The 15,557-nt window shown below is 48.4% G+C and overlaps 1 protein-coding gene across 22 annotated transcripts in view; it reads left to right on the forward strand.

Moving 5' to 3' along the window:
- Positions 1-15,557, forward strand: part of PACS2 (phosphofurin acidic cluster sorting protein 2) — an 80,516-nt gene that overhangs the window by 16,379 nt on the left and 48,580 nt on the right. For 18 of the 22 annotated variants that reach the window (XM_074596429.1, XM_074596419.1, XM_074596423.1 and 15 more), the window contains one exon: positions 13,252-13,339. In XM_074596429.1, coding sequence (XP_074452530.1) covers positions 13,252-13,339 — 88 coding nt within the window. Of the gene's footprint in view, positions 1-9,625; positions 9,689-13,251; positions 13,340-15,557 lie in introns of all 22 variants that reach the window. The other 4 variants (XM_074596439.1, XM_074596435.1, XM_074596442.1 and 1 more) reach the window with 1 other exon arrangement.

A 15,557-nucleotide genomic window follows, 5' to 3' on the forward strand; every position in this document is an offset into this window, starting at 1 on the left:
TCTATCATGCCAAACCATGGCCTGGGAGACTTCTTGCAAATTGCATGCAAAATCTTAAAATGGGAGGCATTATTCTACTATTTGTAAGATGTGAAAAGGTAGGGATGGCCCCTCTCATCATGGCTTCAGCGTAAGTACCCAGGCTCCAAAGGAAAAGAGCGTGAGGGGATGGTGGATTTGGGTTGCCCTGTAACAGATGGGCACAGAGAAGCGGGTTTAATGTTTTACGGGTACCCCGACAGAGAACTTCTTGCATCATCTTCTTAAATCTCAGCTCGATCTGCCAGATGTGGAACATTTAACAGCTTTAGGAAGGGTGATGTTTAGTAGATCATTTGCCTGTTAGTGTATTTGAGGCTATTGGTGAAAAAGCTCAGCAGTCAGAAACATGTAATGTACATAAATACATTTTATGTATGATGAGCCCCGATGCGAAGTGTGATGTGATTGGTATTAGCTGTAGTCATGTGGTGAAAATCAGAGGTTGAGTGTGGTCCTCTGATTGAGGAGGGCATAAAATTAAGGATACTTTCCATCCTGGTGGTTGAAAAAATGTTGTGGTACTTGTCCCTATCTCATCCCCACTGATGATCCTCAACTGTTTCTGTGACAGAAATGCTCTTTGACAGCATGAGTAAGTGCACCTGCTTTAAGGCTGCTCCTTGCCTCATCCATAAACAGAAGCACTGACCACAAAATGATGCTGATACCTATTGCATGCTCTTAGCATCACTGTCATGTTAGTCTTGGCTGATTGCATCCGGCAGATGTATTTGAAGAGAACATTTTCAGGGAGCTGAGACCGGTCTGGCTGTAGAGTTTGGTCTCCATGAGTGATCTCGTGGTGTCATCCTGTTCACAAATGGAGTAACTCTATCTTAATGCTGGATAGGCTCCTCAATGATCCCTCCCAGCAGTGAACCTTGGTATCCTGCTGGGAAAGAGCCGCCTTGCATCCAGCCTCTGCTTGTTCATGCCTCGTTTACCTCTGTCTGCTTATTCTGTAGAGCGTCTACAGTTTATCTTGATAAATCTGGGTTCAGTTGGAACTTGTAGGCCTGTTGAAAGGTTGTGGGGACTGAATGGGTTATGATTGTTATAAATCACTTCCTGTTTTATTGCTTATGTTCAGCATTAAAAATCTTATGGAGGCCTGGAACAAGTTCTGAGCAGTGAAGACCAGCATCTCAGAGCACCTTGTCTATCACAGCTCACTGTTTTGCTTGTTTACACAGGTCACTCTTACATTTTAATAAATACTCTTGACAAATTGAACTAACAAGTTCAGGCATTTGGTTTGCTTTGCTGTTCCCTTATTGCTTTCAGGAATGAAATATCACCAGCAATGATGCTGAAGAAATGTAATATCTAAATGATGTTGAATCTCTGCTTGCTGGCTCAACTTCCGACAGCTCCTGAAGAGGTTTAGAATATTAAGCAAATGCAAATGTTCCTCCAGAGCAAATCCCTGCGTTCTGCCTGACACTGCAAGCGTTTGGCACTGGTGGTTCTTCTGAACTCCTTTAGTAACAACCGTGGCTCCTTTTTTCCCCTGATGAACTTAAAGGGGATGTAAGCTTTCAGAAAAGAGGGTAAGCAAAGTCTGAGTTGTTGAGTTTTCTCCCTATTCTATGAGAAATGCAGTTAAATCTCAGTTGAGAGGGTTTTTTACAGAAAACAAATAGAAAACCTTGTGCTGAGTTATTTCCAATCAAGTGCTTTCTTTTTCAGTAGCGGCTCTTTAAAGTAGAACATACAGAGTATATTTAGATGTGAAGAGAAAAACTGGAGGGGGGGGCACGCGGGGAGACATTTTTAAACTGCTGTTGAGAGACATTTTGAGATCACCTGGAGACTGGGAGTTTCCCTGAAGGAAGCTGCTCTCCTGGAGAGGGGATCAGAAGTGCTTTGAAAACCTGAGCTGTTTGCAACCCCACTGCCAGGCCTGGAAATGCGTCTTCTCCTGGCTGTCCCCCAAGCGGTAAGGACAGCCTGGTGGTACGGCTTCCTTTGCGTTCAGGTGTCTCCTCATGATGTTTGATGTAGTCTTTGGCAACGCAAAATCTGCTGCTGCTTCACTGTAAAGTAACTTCCACAGGTCAGCTTTAAAGACTATAAGAGAGCCTAGTTTCTGTTCATTAGGGCACTTTTGTGCTGCGTTCTGTAGTTTTCAAGGCCTTTGGTGGAGAGCTGGTGTTGTGCTTGATGGCAGGCTGAGCACTGCACTCTCTGTAAGCCTTTTCAGTCCAGTTTGTCTGGTTTTGGAAGTTAAAATGCTGCTGCTGGTTACCGCTGAAGTTCATTCCCAGCAGTAGTGGTAGCAGTTTCACTTCAGCCATCTCATTCTTGCATCGACCTGGGTAATGTTGTTAACTACTTGGCTTTTAGAATCTCACTAGATCCCTTATTCCTGTCCTGTTCTTTGTTGATTTGCTTCCCAGCTTATCTGTGCTCTTCTGAGCACTCCAGCAGACAGTGTGCAAATGAGCAAGTGCTGCCCAGAATATTTGATGGAAAAAATTAGAGGAATAGGTGCCGGAGCACAACGTAGCTGCAACCAAGAGCATCAAGAGGCATTTCTTTCTTTGCAAGGACTGCTGAACGCTTTCAGACCTGTTTTGACCACTGTTAATACTGCAAAGCTCCTCTCAGTTTGTCCCTTCCTTTCTGGGGAGACAAATCTGCAAGGGGTAGTACATTTCAGCTGCTTTACCCTCGATGTTTTGTTCCAGTTTGAGGGATGCTAACCAGTGTTTCCAATGTGTTTAATGATGAATAGAGTTCCCCCAGCTTTAGTGACAGGATATGGAGTTCTTTGTGAATTATATTTAGCACTGATGGGAGCTGCTTTGTCAGCTGTGTGTTGTTGCTTTGTAAAAACTGTCACCGTTCAAATCTAAATAAATGCCGCTGGGAAAGAAGAACCTTCCTTTTATGACAATTTGGTGTGTTTGACTTGGAAACGTCCTTTGAGCTGTGTCCAGGGGACAAATTGCTTGTCAGCATTGCAGTCCCCTGCTTGAAGCACCTGAGAGGGGCTGGGTGCATGTTGTGCCATGGGGCCATCAGAGCAAATGGCTGAGGTGCTGGCGAGCATCACACAGGACGTTTGCTAAGGCTGCAGGAGTTGCTCTTCGTGGAGCTGGTGGTTCTCCTAACCTTCCTTCCCACCTGCTGTTGAATACATTGAGGTTTGGAGTTGCAACTTCCCCTTTGCAGCTTCTTCCCTGTAGTTCAGGTTATGAGGGCTGTATTTTTTGGAACCTCTGCTTGCTGGAAAGAAACCATACTTTGGGATGCTAAATAGTCCTCTTGTGTCTGAGGCATGGTGAGAAGTGATCAGCCCCCTGTACTGGGCACTGGTGAGGCCCCACCTCGAGTGCTGTGTCCAGTTTTGGGCCCCTCACCACAAAAAAGACCTTGAGGTGCTAGAGCGGGTCCAGAGAAGGGCAACGGAGCTGGTGAGGGGTCTGGAGCACAAGTCTTGTGAGGAGTGGCTGAGGGAGCTGGGGGTGTTCAGCCTAGAGAAAAGGAGGCTGAGGGGAGACCTTCTCGCTCTCTACAGCTCCCTGAAAGGAAGGTGTAGCCAGGGGGGGTCGGTCTCTTCTCCCAAGGAACAGGCGATAGGACAAGAGGAAACGGCCTCAAGTTGTGCCAGGGGAGGTTTAGACTGGATATTAGGAAAACTTTTTGCGCTGAAAGGGTTATCAAGCATTGGGACAGGCTGCCCAGGGAAGTGGTTGAGGCGCCATCCCTGGAGGTATTTAAAAGCCGGGCAGACGTGGTGCTTAGAGACACGGTTTAGTGATGGGTTTTGTCAGAGTTAGGCTGATGGTTGGACTCGATGACCTGAAAGGTCCCTTCCAACCTGAGCGATTCTATGATTCTATGAAAAAGTATGTTTCTAACTCGAGTGTTGAATTCTGATACCTCTTTGACCGTCACCCGATTCATCTCCAGAGTCAGGGGAGCAGCGAGCTGGCGTTAAACATGGGCAAGTAAAGGACCAGAGTAGACCGTTGGCTCTGCGGGGCGTTGGGGTGGCTGGCTGTGTGTGCCAATCTGCAAGAAGGCCAGAATGGCAGGCTTTGGCAGCCTTGCTGTGATGAGAACAGAATTGGGATCTGTGAAGTGTTCTTCTAGTCTGAAAGCAAGCCCGCCAGTGAGATGCTTTGCATATTTGATTGCTGTGCTGGCTGATACCAAACGTACCATCAGAGTTCACAAATGTTTTTCACTGCTTGCTGGCTGCTCTGCCTTTACCCATATAGGACATTTTGAGTTCTCAGTAAAGAGCAAACAGCCATTTGGGCTTTAAATGATACTTACGTGGTTCTACCATCTTGTTTATTTCAAACCACATTGCAAGCTTTGCAGACAAACCCCTGTTCATCTGGCAATCAACGCACCTAGTTTGAATCAAGGCTACAGAATGACAGTCTGTTAGGAATGGGCCACCAACCCTGGCTTTGCTGCCATGCCTCCACATGGGTCATCGAGGGAAAAGCAAGCTTAAAAAACAAACAGAAGAACCTACCCCAAACCCAAAACTCCTTAAAAAAAAAAAAAAAAAACCTCCTACAACACTTTTCAGAAAGTCTGTTTATTCTAAGGTAGTTGTCTTTCAGAGAAGCACCGAGTCTGAGGAATCATGCGCCATCAGGATCTTGGCTTTGACTGGGAGGGCCATGTGTCTGACTGTGCCTCGTGAACGGGGCAGCATTCAGAGATGGCTGGGTGAGAAGTAATTTGATGCGACCCTTGGTGCGAGCCTGTCTGGCCCCTGACAGGCTGTTCATCTCTCCTCTGCATCAGAAGGTGTCATGGAAGCTATTCAAAGTGGAGAGGAGTAAGGCAGAGAGATGGCAAATTGTTCATGCCCTGAGGGCGAGCTCTGATTTAGGGACGAGAAGCCATCTGTTTTTCCTTGTCTGCTTTCTTAGCTGGAAGTTTCCTAGTCCTGGTTTCTCTTGACGAAGAGATCACAGTGACAGGTAACCCGAGCAGAACTGAGCTCTTCGTTACAAGCTCTTCTGACATGAGCCAGAAGTCCAGGCTCCTGTTGGCATAGTTTTCTCCCCATGATGGGGACCTTTGATGGCTGATTTACAGACAAAGGGGAAGATCAGGATATTTCAGGCTGAGTCCTGTGTCTCTGCTGGTTTGCAGGGCTTAGGGACAGTATGTGCTGTGGCTGGGACTGCGGTGTCTCCCAGGGGTACTGGAGAGCACAGCACCAGGTGGCACGGCAGCAAGCTCTCGCTGTGGGCCGTCCAGCAGTGGGAACGAAAAGCAGAAATAGCACTAGCATTTTGAAAGTAGTTGAGTGCGGGAGTCCTTGGAGACCAGTGCTTCCTACTATCAAAAAGAAAACACTAAATACTGAACCTCTGAATCTGCCCGCACACAGATGCGTGCCAGCTCCTTGCTGCCAAACACTCCTCACTGCTTGGGATGGGGCAGGGGAGCAGCTGGGGAAGTGGTTGTTTGGAGAACAGAGTTCTTGATGCTGTAGTGAAGGAGGATTTGCCATCAGACTGCTCCGCAGGGGAGCGAGGAGGGAACAAGCAGGCTGTCAGAGGAGCTGGTCTCATTTGTTGGGTGGTTGCGGGGAGCTGGTCACGTGTGGGCTGTGACATCCCTGGTTGCTGTGGAGATGTGACAGCTCCCAACCTGATGCTGCTGCCGCTGCGTTTGGGGATGCTGTGCTCAGGGCTGAGGCGTGGATGTGATGAAGGGGAGGACTGGGAAGAGTGTGAGGGTTATCATCCCAGCAAGGCACACAGCAGGAGAAAACGTGTGCCTTGAGGCATTTTCTTTAACCCTTTCATCTCACTGACGGGTGCCTGTAACAGAGCTAGCTACCACTGCTGGGTGTGTGCTGGAAGGCTGGGTGCTGCCTTTGTTCTTGCAGTCAGCTTAGCAGGGGGATGCTGCTACAAAAGAAGGCAGGGATGTGCTGCTCTGTGCTTTGCGGCAAGCTGTGGACAGATCAGGAAGCCTTTAGCTTTCATGGTCCTTCTCATCTGCTGGCTAGTTTGTGCAGCTCCCGCTAGTCCCAGAGGGTTCAGGGGCAGATGGGAAGGGCTCCTGGCAGGCAGGCAGAGCGTTCCCCTAGCATGCCTGGAATAGACGATCCCGGTCATCAGCCTGCTGTGTGACAAGCATTGCTGTCTGGGGCAGGGGGCCAGCGAGGAGATGGCAGGTTTCATAAGGAAAGAATGAGCCAGGGAGGGGAGGGCTGCTGGGTTTGTTCCAACTTAAAGTCTCTCTTCTTCATCCCCTACTCCCAATTTGTTTTTTGCATTCCTCCTCCCAGAGTCTCATTTGGTTTGGGGCGTGATCTGTTTGCTCATTTGTGTATAGGCTTTTGCGCCAATCTGTAAGGCATGTGGTGGGGAGCCACCCTCCACCCTGGCTGGCTTGCAGAAGCTTAGTGGGTTGTGCCTTTGTTTTGTTGCTGGCTAGCTGAGAAATGAAGCCCTAGCTAACAGAAACAGCTTGACCAGCCCACGTCCTAAAAGTTCCCCCTCCCTGACATGTGCTGCTTTGACTGCTCTCATCAGGTGCTCAAATGGGAGACTGGCATTTGAGTGCTGCGAGGCTTTCTGGGCGAGAGGCTGTACTGCGGCATGTGGTTATCTTGTGCTGGCTTGTTAGACCCATAGCTCCCACCAGCCTTTGGTCAGGTGGATGTGGCTATGCCTGCTCTGTCTCCATCTTGCTGCTTGTTCTTTGGCAGTGGTGCCTCTGGTTACTCCACCTGCTCCTAAATTAATATGACAAATATCAGATGTATTTGTGTCATCTTTAATGTAGCAGATGTGATCCTGACAGTCTGTCAAAGGAGCCTTAACCATGAATCAGCTTTTCATTACTTGCCGACTTTAGTCTTTAAAGCTAATAAAACACCTTCCTGTTGCCTCAAAACTTCAAAAACATTGATCAAACCTAACCCACCAGTACCATAGGCTCTTCCATTGATGCTCGCTTCGGTGTCTGGATGCCATGCAATCCTGGTGTTCTGGCTGCTGGGTTTGAAAGAAGCAAGCCAGGAGAGGTGTATTTAACTAGACTCGTGCCTGTGCCTTGCAGGCAGTGTGGTGTGAACACATAGGTAAGTTTGTCTATCTTCTTTGCACATTGCCTGCCTGAGAAACAGGCCTAATCCCTGCTTTGTGTCTTTTTTCCCCTCTTAAGTCACCCTGTAAAGGGCTTTGAAAACATCAAAGTGAAGAGTGAGAAAGCCAAACGTATAGCAGCGTGTGCAAGAACTGAGATCTCGACTGAGGTCAACAAATGTGTGAAGAGAGCTGCTTCAGCTCTTGCCGAAATGACTTCTTAAAGGGAGAGAGAAAGCTGCTGTTTCTTGGTAGCACGGTTCAGAGCATGTACCTGGAGGCGAGTGCTTGGTGACAGACAGGCTGATTTCCTCCCACCATGACTTGGAATACATCAGGTCTCAGCGAGGTAGTCAGAATAAGGTTTTTGCTTGGCTTGGCTACCAAGTTTTGCTTGGCTACCTGAAGAGCATGTGGAGCTGTGGAGATTTAACTTTAACCCCTGTGGGTTTCACCAGCATCGCTGTGCCTCAGTAGTGCCCTTTGCTTTCCAGGCTACTGAAGCCCTGAGAGGTGAGATGTGCCAATGGAATATGTAAACTCTGTTTTGTTAGCCAGAGTTATATGTCTGTTATATGCAGAGTTATATGCAGGGATCCTGATACCTTTCTGCCTTGGGTGAAGCTCCTGGAGTCATCCAGCAATGTCTTGGCCCACTGAAGGAAGACATACCTCAGCATTTTCCAACTGATATGGTGGATTAGCGTATCTAAGCTTGGATGCGCTTTAATCCTCGGTCATATTAACTGCATGTTGCTCCTCAAGTAGCAAATATGTCCGTGCAGAATTCTAGGATCTTTTCAAAATGTTGCAGGTCTGCAAAATTTTGACACCCTTTTGCATTTTCAGTTTGGAGCAGGGATGGCTGCAATATATTTGAAGTGAGCCGGACAGCATTTTGGCTGTAAAAGGATGGCGTCTGTCTGTGCGTGTGTGTCATTGTGAGGTCCTGGGTAGAGCCTGTTGCATAAAATAAAGCTGCCACCCTCTTACCTGTCTGAACAAGACCTGCTTGCTACAGCACTTCTGTGGATCTTAGTCTCTAGAATCTTAAAAGCTTAGTTCTCTGTATTAATGCTGAGAAGAGGATTTCAAGATCCTTGAGAATAAGAACAATGAAAATACTTGCTCTGCAATTGTTTCCTGGCTTCTTAAAGCTTATTTGAATGGATCTGTAACCGAAACAGCTGGCTGAAGGTTCCCGTTTAGTTTGCTGGCAAGTGTGAAGGACGGAGAGGTAAGCAGAGACTAACAGAGGACCGTTACACTTCTTCGCAACTTGCTCAGGTTACGTTTCTGGCAGGACAGAAATTTGGGGCACTTGACCTCTGTCTCCTCATTGAATTTGCTCCTGCTTTGAAGCTTACCTGAGAATGGGACCGAAATTAGGTAATTTTGAGAGAATTAGCTCATAAGCTTTGGAAAGTGAAGAAGCGCTCTTCTGTGGCTTCTACCATTGATCCCTTTGCCTGGAGGCCCCGCTCCGATCCTTCGGCGGTGTTAGAGGACAGCTCTTCTCCCCCGTTCTCCCCCCAGGCTGACTCTCCTGGGCCAGCACAGAGCCCTGCCTTTAGTGTATGAGTGCAGCAAGGAGTACATCCACGTGCTGTCCTTCCCTTCCTGGGCACAGGCGAAGCAGGTGTAAGAAACTGCTCGTGCAGTTGGCTGGTTGTGTGCTGCACGGGTTCATACCTTACTTAAGCAGCTGTCTCTGAAAAATGCCATGCAGGGCTTCTGGCTCCGGCCTCTCCTGCGCAGACGGCCCTGTAGCTATGCGCAGAATGGCTCTGTTTGTCTGGGCAAGCGTGTGTCTCCCTCCACTTCTCCTTCAAGTGGCTTGCGATTTATTTTGGGACTGACTTGGATGTAGTGTCAGCTCACAGCAAAACACTCCAAAGTTGAGGTTGAAAGCATGGGGGTAGGAGGCTGCTTGTGGTCCTGGAATGCTGAAATAACGTGGGTGAGGTGACACTGTCCAGTGACCAAACGGAGACCAGTTCCTTCCTTACAGTCATCGGCTGATTGAGGCTTTCAGACCTCGGAGGACAGGGCTCCTGGCATGAAATGTCTTCTCTAGGAACAAAGTCTTCACAGCTTTTGACCTGGACAAAAAAGCTACCTGTGTAGTGAGCTAGAGTCTTCCTGTCCCAGCTCCCATCTTGTACTTGGAGTCCCCTATAGCTGTGAATGCATCTGTTATTATTCTTGACTTCTATAGGGCTTAATTAAAATACAGGTCTTTAATTTTTAATTTTTCCTTCCTGTTGATTCGACTGTCTCTGCGTGAGCGAGGTCTCAGTGCAATTACTGTGCTCCCTGTGGAGACACAGACATTTAATTCAGTGAGGCAGGCTCATTCTTGGAGGGGGTTTATTTTCTTCATCTTCCAACTCAGAGGGACACAAAAGCAAAACATCCAGTGGGTAGAGAACGCGACACTTTTATTTGGTTGGTCTGGGCATGTTTGCTGGATCTCAGTTACCAAAATGTTATGTTCTTTGCAGATAACTGCCTCCCCGAGCAAAGAGCTTGCGATGAAGCTATTCAGCGCAACTTGGATTAGCAGGGTGAGCCGAAACCATTGGGTCAGGTCCAGGTTTCCTCTTTAAAACAGCGTTCTTGCAGCAGTGATGTAAAGAGATGAAGAGTTTTATTCTTGTGGAACGCATTAAGCTGGCTCATGATTTGTTAACCGGAGAACGGGGTCAGGCAAGTACCTCGTGCCTCCTCGCCGTGAGGCGGACGTGTGTGACCGGAGGGGGACAAGTGTGACCAGAGGGGACACAAGCTCCTCGGCAGGCCCTGCCTGCTGCTGTGTGGGACCCAGCAAGGGAGATCTACTATGAACCTTCAAAAAAAAGTGGAAATCCTGGCTCTCAGCTTTCTGTGTCCCTTGTTTAACACTATTTGGGATAACTTAGTGCTTTTGTGAGCTTAACTCCCCCTGTGCAATAGGTCAATGCTGAAACAAACATGCAAAGACAGCATTTGCCTGTACCTCCTGTATTACAGTCCCAGGCTTTTTATAGACCACTCAAAATACTTCAGGCTCGTTCAGCTCCAGACTTGAAGCTTCCTTAGTTCCCCTCGTGTGGCTGTGCTCTAGGTTATTTTCCCTGCGTTCACAGAGATCAAATACGTATGTATGTGAAACTTGCAAATTAACAGGCTCATTGATATAAATGTTTTGTAACATTCCTGATCCCTGAGACTTGATGGAAGTACCGCAAAATCTAGGCAAAAGATAAGTGTATGGAAGGAGGTGCTGCTGTTACCAGAGGCAGTTATGGCAGACAAATCCTTGCCGTACCTGTGGGTGTGAGTGGTTCAGGATTCCTGTGTTGGCAACAGGGACACCACACTGGCTCTGGATGCAGTGACGTGCTGGAATATGCCTTTTCATGATTATTTGAATAAGGTACGGCCCCTTTCTGCCATGTATTCTGAAGGTTGCTTTGATATCTAAGCTGTAAACTTGGACAGAAGATGCAGAACAATGAGCGTGTTGACGGTAAGAGTGATTTGGTGGGGTTGAAACTCTGATTTTGTTTCCCCTCCCCCCCAGTGGGGAATATAAACATTTCATTGTTGTTTGTGTTAAGCGCCTTTTAGTACCAGCAGCCCAGCAATGGGGGATAAAGAAAGCAGATGTGTCCCATGTCTTTTTTAACTGCTTTTGTTTTTCTGATCGCTGTAAAGGAGGCTTTTACTTCTTTCTTTTTTTTTTTTTAAATTTTTTTTCCCAAGCAGCAAGTGCTCCACAGGGCTTGATCAAAGCTCATAAATGATGAATTGAAGGAATGCCCGGCGGAGAACAGAACGCCCTCCTTTGTGCTCTGCTGTGTGTGCTGAGAACACCATTGTTTCTTCCCATACCTTTTTCATCCCTCGAGCTGGGGACCAGAGAGAAAAGGCCTTTGTTCCTTGTCCGTCAGCTGAGACAATGCCAGTGTGTTGTCCTACCTCTGCTCTCAGCACCTGACTGGCCTGAGCTCTGTGGGTTTTGGCAAGTTGAGTGTGATTGTCCTCTAGCTACAGTGTTACAAAGAAAACAAACGGCACCACAGCCTCCTTCCTCCAGACCCTGGCCTGGCCGCTTCACGGCAGCATCCACCTGTGTCCGTGCTTGCTGTTTTCCTCAGGATGCAGAGGGAAAGCTGGCAGCTTGAAGGATGCAGCTTCACCTGACTTCCAGTGCGCTGGGACACTGATGTTTGCAGTTGAACGCACCGGCCCGTGCTCTCCTGCTTCACTCGGGGGGAGGCTCTGCCCCTGGGTGACAGCGTGTCACAGCTGTCCTGCCCGCTTCTGCCGTCCCTCCTCCTGCACCCAGCGCCTCCGAGCTCCCCTGCTCCAGCACGTTTGTCTCCATGACACTGCACGCAGCTGCTGGTGGTGTGACAGAGGGGAACGGAGGCCCAGTCAGGCCCAGTTTTTCCACCTTCCTTGTAATTTCTATGGCATCTCTAGCTGTGCTGTCTTCTGATGGAGAACTCTGCGAAGGGGAGAGCTTTTAGTTCTCTCTTTCTCTTGGTTTTTGGGGGGCTGATGGAAGGAACCAGTGTTCCGCAAATCAGCAAGGAGAGAAATAGCATGGGCTGGGGTGGAGAGGAGGCTGGCAAGGGCATGTTTGGAGAGGTGCTCAAGTGAAGACCGTAAGAGCTATGACGAGCTCTTCCCTGTTCCTAGCCCCACGCGTTCCTGGATGAGGCAGGCAGCGTTTACTTCAACCTCTGCCGCTGCTCCTGTAGGGAAGAGCCTTTAGCTGCGTCTCTCCTGCAGCTTTGCACCTGGGCCGATCATGTCCAGCTTCAGGCATCACAACAAAGCAACATTTTAGCTTCCCACTGTGGTGGGCAAGAAGGTGGTGGAGGTGCAAGTCGCCCTTGCAGTAGTGACTTGTCGCGTTCCTGGCACCGGTGTGGAGTCCTGTAATTTAAGTGCAGGCTTCAGTCAGCAGCACTTGTGCTGCTGCTGCCTGGGCATGCACCAAAAGCCGGCGTCAGCTCCTCTTCCCTTCCCATCTACTGCTGGACTTGGCCCCTTCATGAAAAGCCCTGATGTTACACTTTATCTGGGAGAGAGCTCTGCGGTGGGTTTCGGAGGAGCCATGCTGAGGCTTGCTAACATCCCATGGCAGAGACTAAAGCTGCCCATGCTGTGGGGTAGGGACCTGACACAAAGGCAGTGCCGGCTCCTGGCCAGAGTGACAGATGATGTCTACTCACTGGAGACCACCGGGCAGTTTTCCCTGGCCCCTGCTTTCCTCAGGCTGAGCTGTCTTTGCTTCAGGTTTATCTTTCCTTGAAGTTTGTTTCTAGGCATGCTTTCTTAATTACACCAGCGGGAGGTAACTTTTGTGAAATTGTGACAGTGCCGATGCCCTGGATCCCATTACCTCAGAGCCTTCGCTCAGCTCCACTTAGTCCAAACTTTATCCCTTCCCCAGCTCCCTGTGCTGGAAGGCAGAAGTGCAAACAGCTTTGACCAGAACAATGTAGCATTGCCTGGGTAAAGAATGTGATTTACTTGCGTATGTGTGGCATGTGAACGCCAGGGCCAGAGGGCACAGCTTGAGTCCTCTCCTTCTTTCTTTTTTTTTTTTTTTTTTCCCCTTTCCCATTGGAGATGCCTGAGCCACTTGCTGGCACTTTTGTTTGGGGGTGAGGAGGAGAATGTGTGGGTTGACAAGAGGAGGTGGGAGCCAGGCATCTGAAAATGAAAAAGCCAACCATCTAGGAAAGCTTTGTAGACGAGTTTAAAATTAGACTGACCCAGTGCTTTTATACTGCTGGAATTTAATTCCTCTGACCCTAAAGCTTTTGGTCTGACTCGGAGCAAGAGTTCCCAGGCTGTGGTCGGTGGAAGTGCTGTGAGGCGCGCTCATGTGGCCATGGGTCTGTGTCAGAGAGATGTCGCTCCTGTCCACCTCCTTGTATTTGTCAAAGTGTGACGAAATTCAGTCTGAAAAGCCAGGGAAGACTCACGTATTTTTGCTGTCTTTGTGTCTGTATCAGTGTGTGGCTTATGTTCACTCTCCGACGGGGATACTGCTGTGTGTGAAAGCTGTTCAGAGCTTTTCCTTTTTCAGGCATGATTGTAACTGTTTCTCTTCTGTTCCTGTTTGCAGGTTGTGCAGCTTGACATTAAAGAAACTGGTAGTCTTAAAGGAATTGGATAAGGAGCTTATTTCTGGGGTCATTGCTGTCAAAATGCAGGTAATTGCTGCTCAGTTCTAAGAATTAAATGTGTTGCTTGGGTGAAAATACTGGCAGATGCCTAAACTGAGCTTCACCTCCATGTGAGGGTTCATTGCAGCCATGGGCGGCTTCTCAAGTGCATCAGGGCATTCTGGGTGTGTGGAGAGTCTCTGGTGATCCTTCCCTCATGTTCCTACTGGATTTCACTGTTGTAAGCAAGGAATATTGTTTGCTGAGGGCTCAGCACAAGCATATCTGTATGTAAAAAAAATGCTCTTTACAGATCACACACTGTCACCTCTTCTTCCTGAGCTGTCACTAAATCATAGAATCCGAACCTGGTTCTCAACTTAACATGCTTCAGCTCACTTCAGGGCTGAACATCTTGGTAACGTGGTCCTGGTTTGGGGGATCTGGAGGCTGGGCCTTCCTCTGCTGCTGGGCAGATCTGCTATCAGGAATCCAAGTCGTTTTGTAGCCAGGTGCTTGTCAGTGGATTTGTGGGATGCCTGTACATTTTAATTTGTTTCCATAAAATACAGCTGTCATCCTAGGTAAATAACCCACTTTACAGCATACGTTTGTGCCATTTAATTAGGTGCCTACATGTAGGTCACAGTGCCTGGAGGCAGGCTAAGGAGGAAGGGTTCTCGGTTCCACAGTGTGTCACAGCATCAGTTTGACTCACGTGCCCCCACCACTGCAAATGCTGACGTGCTTAGTGAGTTAGAGCCTAGCAGACCTCTAAGTAGAAAAATACCATTAACCATGCTGAAAAGCTGCTGCTTTTCAAATAAAGAGCCAGCAAAACCCCTGCAGGGAGCTGGTTATGTCAAAACACACACAATCTACCTTGGAAACTGAAATCGTGAAGGCTCTGTGGTGCAAGAACATGCAGCTGAGGATGTAACCAGCATCTCTCATCTTCATGAGCAGTCCAGCTGGGGTAAAAATGTGCGTCTCTGTTGGAGGGGGTTCACGCACCCACATCAGGGAGCAGAAAGGTAGGGAACTACACACCTGGATTCATGGGAACCATGGAGGAAGCACGGCTGTGGGTTCCCAGGCTGTCAGATATTGCTTATTGGCGCTGAAAGCTTTCCTTATGTTTGTACTCCTAGATGGTGGATGCGTCACTGTAAGGGCCTGAGGCTTGTCAGTGAATGATCTACGTGTAAATCATGTCAGACTTGGGTTGGAGAATTCAATAGCTTTTACTAGAGCAAAAGCTTCTTTTCCTGTCCAGGTTACTGCTGACTGCTTACACTTTTTGTGTGTGAAAAGGTTGAAAACACTGTCCCAGGCCCGCAAGTTCAGAGGGAGTTTTAAAATATGGGACTTTCATATCTATTTTGAGTACATGTTGTGATTTGCCTTCCTACAGTCAGTAAGATGCTGGACCTCGGCATTTCTTCTGCCGTCCTTTCCCCACCAAGGCAGATCCCTGTAGAACTGGAAGGCAGCAGGACTTGCCCTGTTTGGCGTGCTCATCTGCCGAATCCCAGGCTGCAGCTCCCATCCCCAGGCCTTCCTTCTTTTGCCTTTGCTCTGTCCTTCCAGCTGACCTAGAGGTGACAGTGGCTGGAATGACTGCTGTCCCAGAGGGTGCCTCACCTTGAGCGTCCCTTGTGCTGAATCAGCACCCGTATTTCTTTGTGGTGTGCTGTTTAACGGTGGGTCAGTAGCACTGCAACTGTCTCAGACACAGGCAGATTTGAAGCCCTGTTATTAAATGTCCCTTTGTCGCTCGCAGGTTATGATGATGCTGACAAGCTTCTTTCAGGGACACTTAATTTGCCAGCGCTCAGGTTTCTGACGTGGCAATTGTTTGAGGCTGGTGGTACTGGATCATCAGATGTACGATCTCTGTCAAATGACTCGCGGCCTTTGTATGGGGAATTGCGAGAGAGAGGTGGCAGGCACTGGAGTCCTTCCAGAGGGGATGACTGAATTCAGACCTAACGAGAGCATCTTACCTGCATTTCCCGTGTCCCCTTGCAGCCTCCTGAACAGTGATGTTCAAAGCGTTGTCAAGTGTATTTTCTGAGCTGTTGCTCTGTTTATCTGCTGTGGTCTTTTAAAAGCAGCTATATTTGGTATTTCATTAGATTTCGAGTTGCATAACAAGTAAAGCAAGATTGCTGCTATTAGGAGCTTTACACCAACGGAACAGATGCCGCTGTTGCCAGCGGCGAGGCTAGCTGTGCTCTACTTGCGTGTGTGATTCTTTTCCTGG

The sequence above is a fragment of the Larus michahellis genome, chromosome 8 (assembly GCF_964199755.1).
Source record: "Larus michahellis chromosome 8, bLarMic1.1, whole genome shotgun sequence".
NCBI classification, from domain to species: domain Eukaryota; kingdom Metazoa; phylum Chordata; class Aves; order Charadriiformes; family Laridae; genus Larus; species Larus michahellis.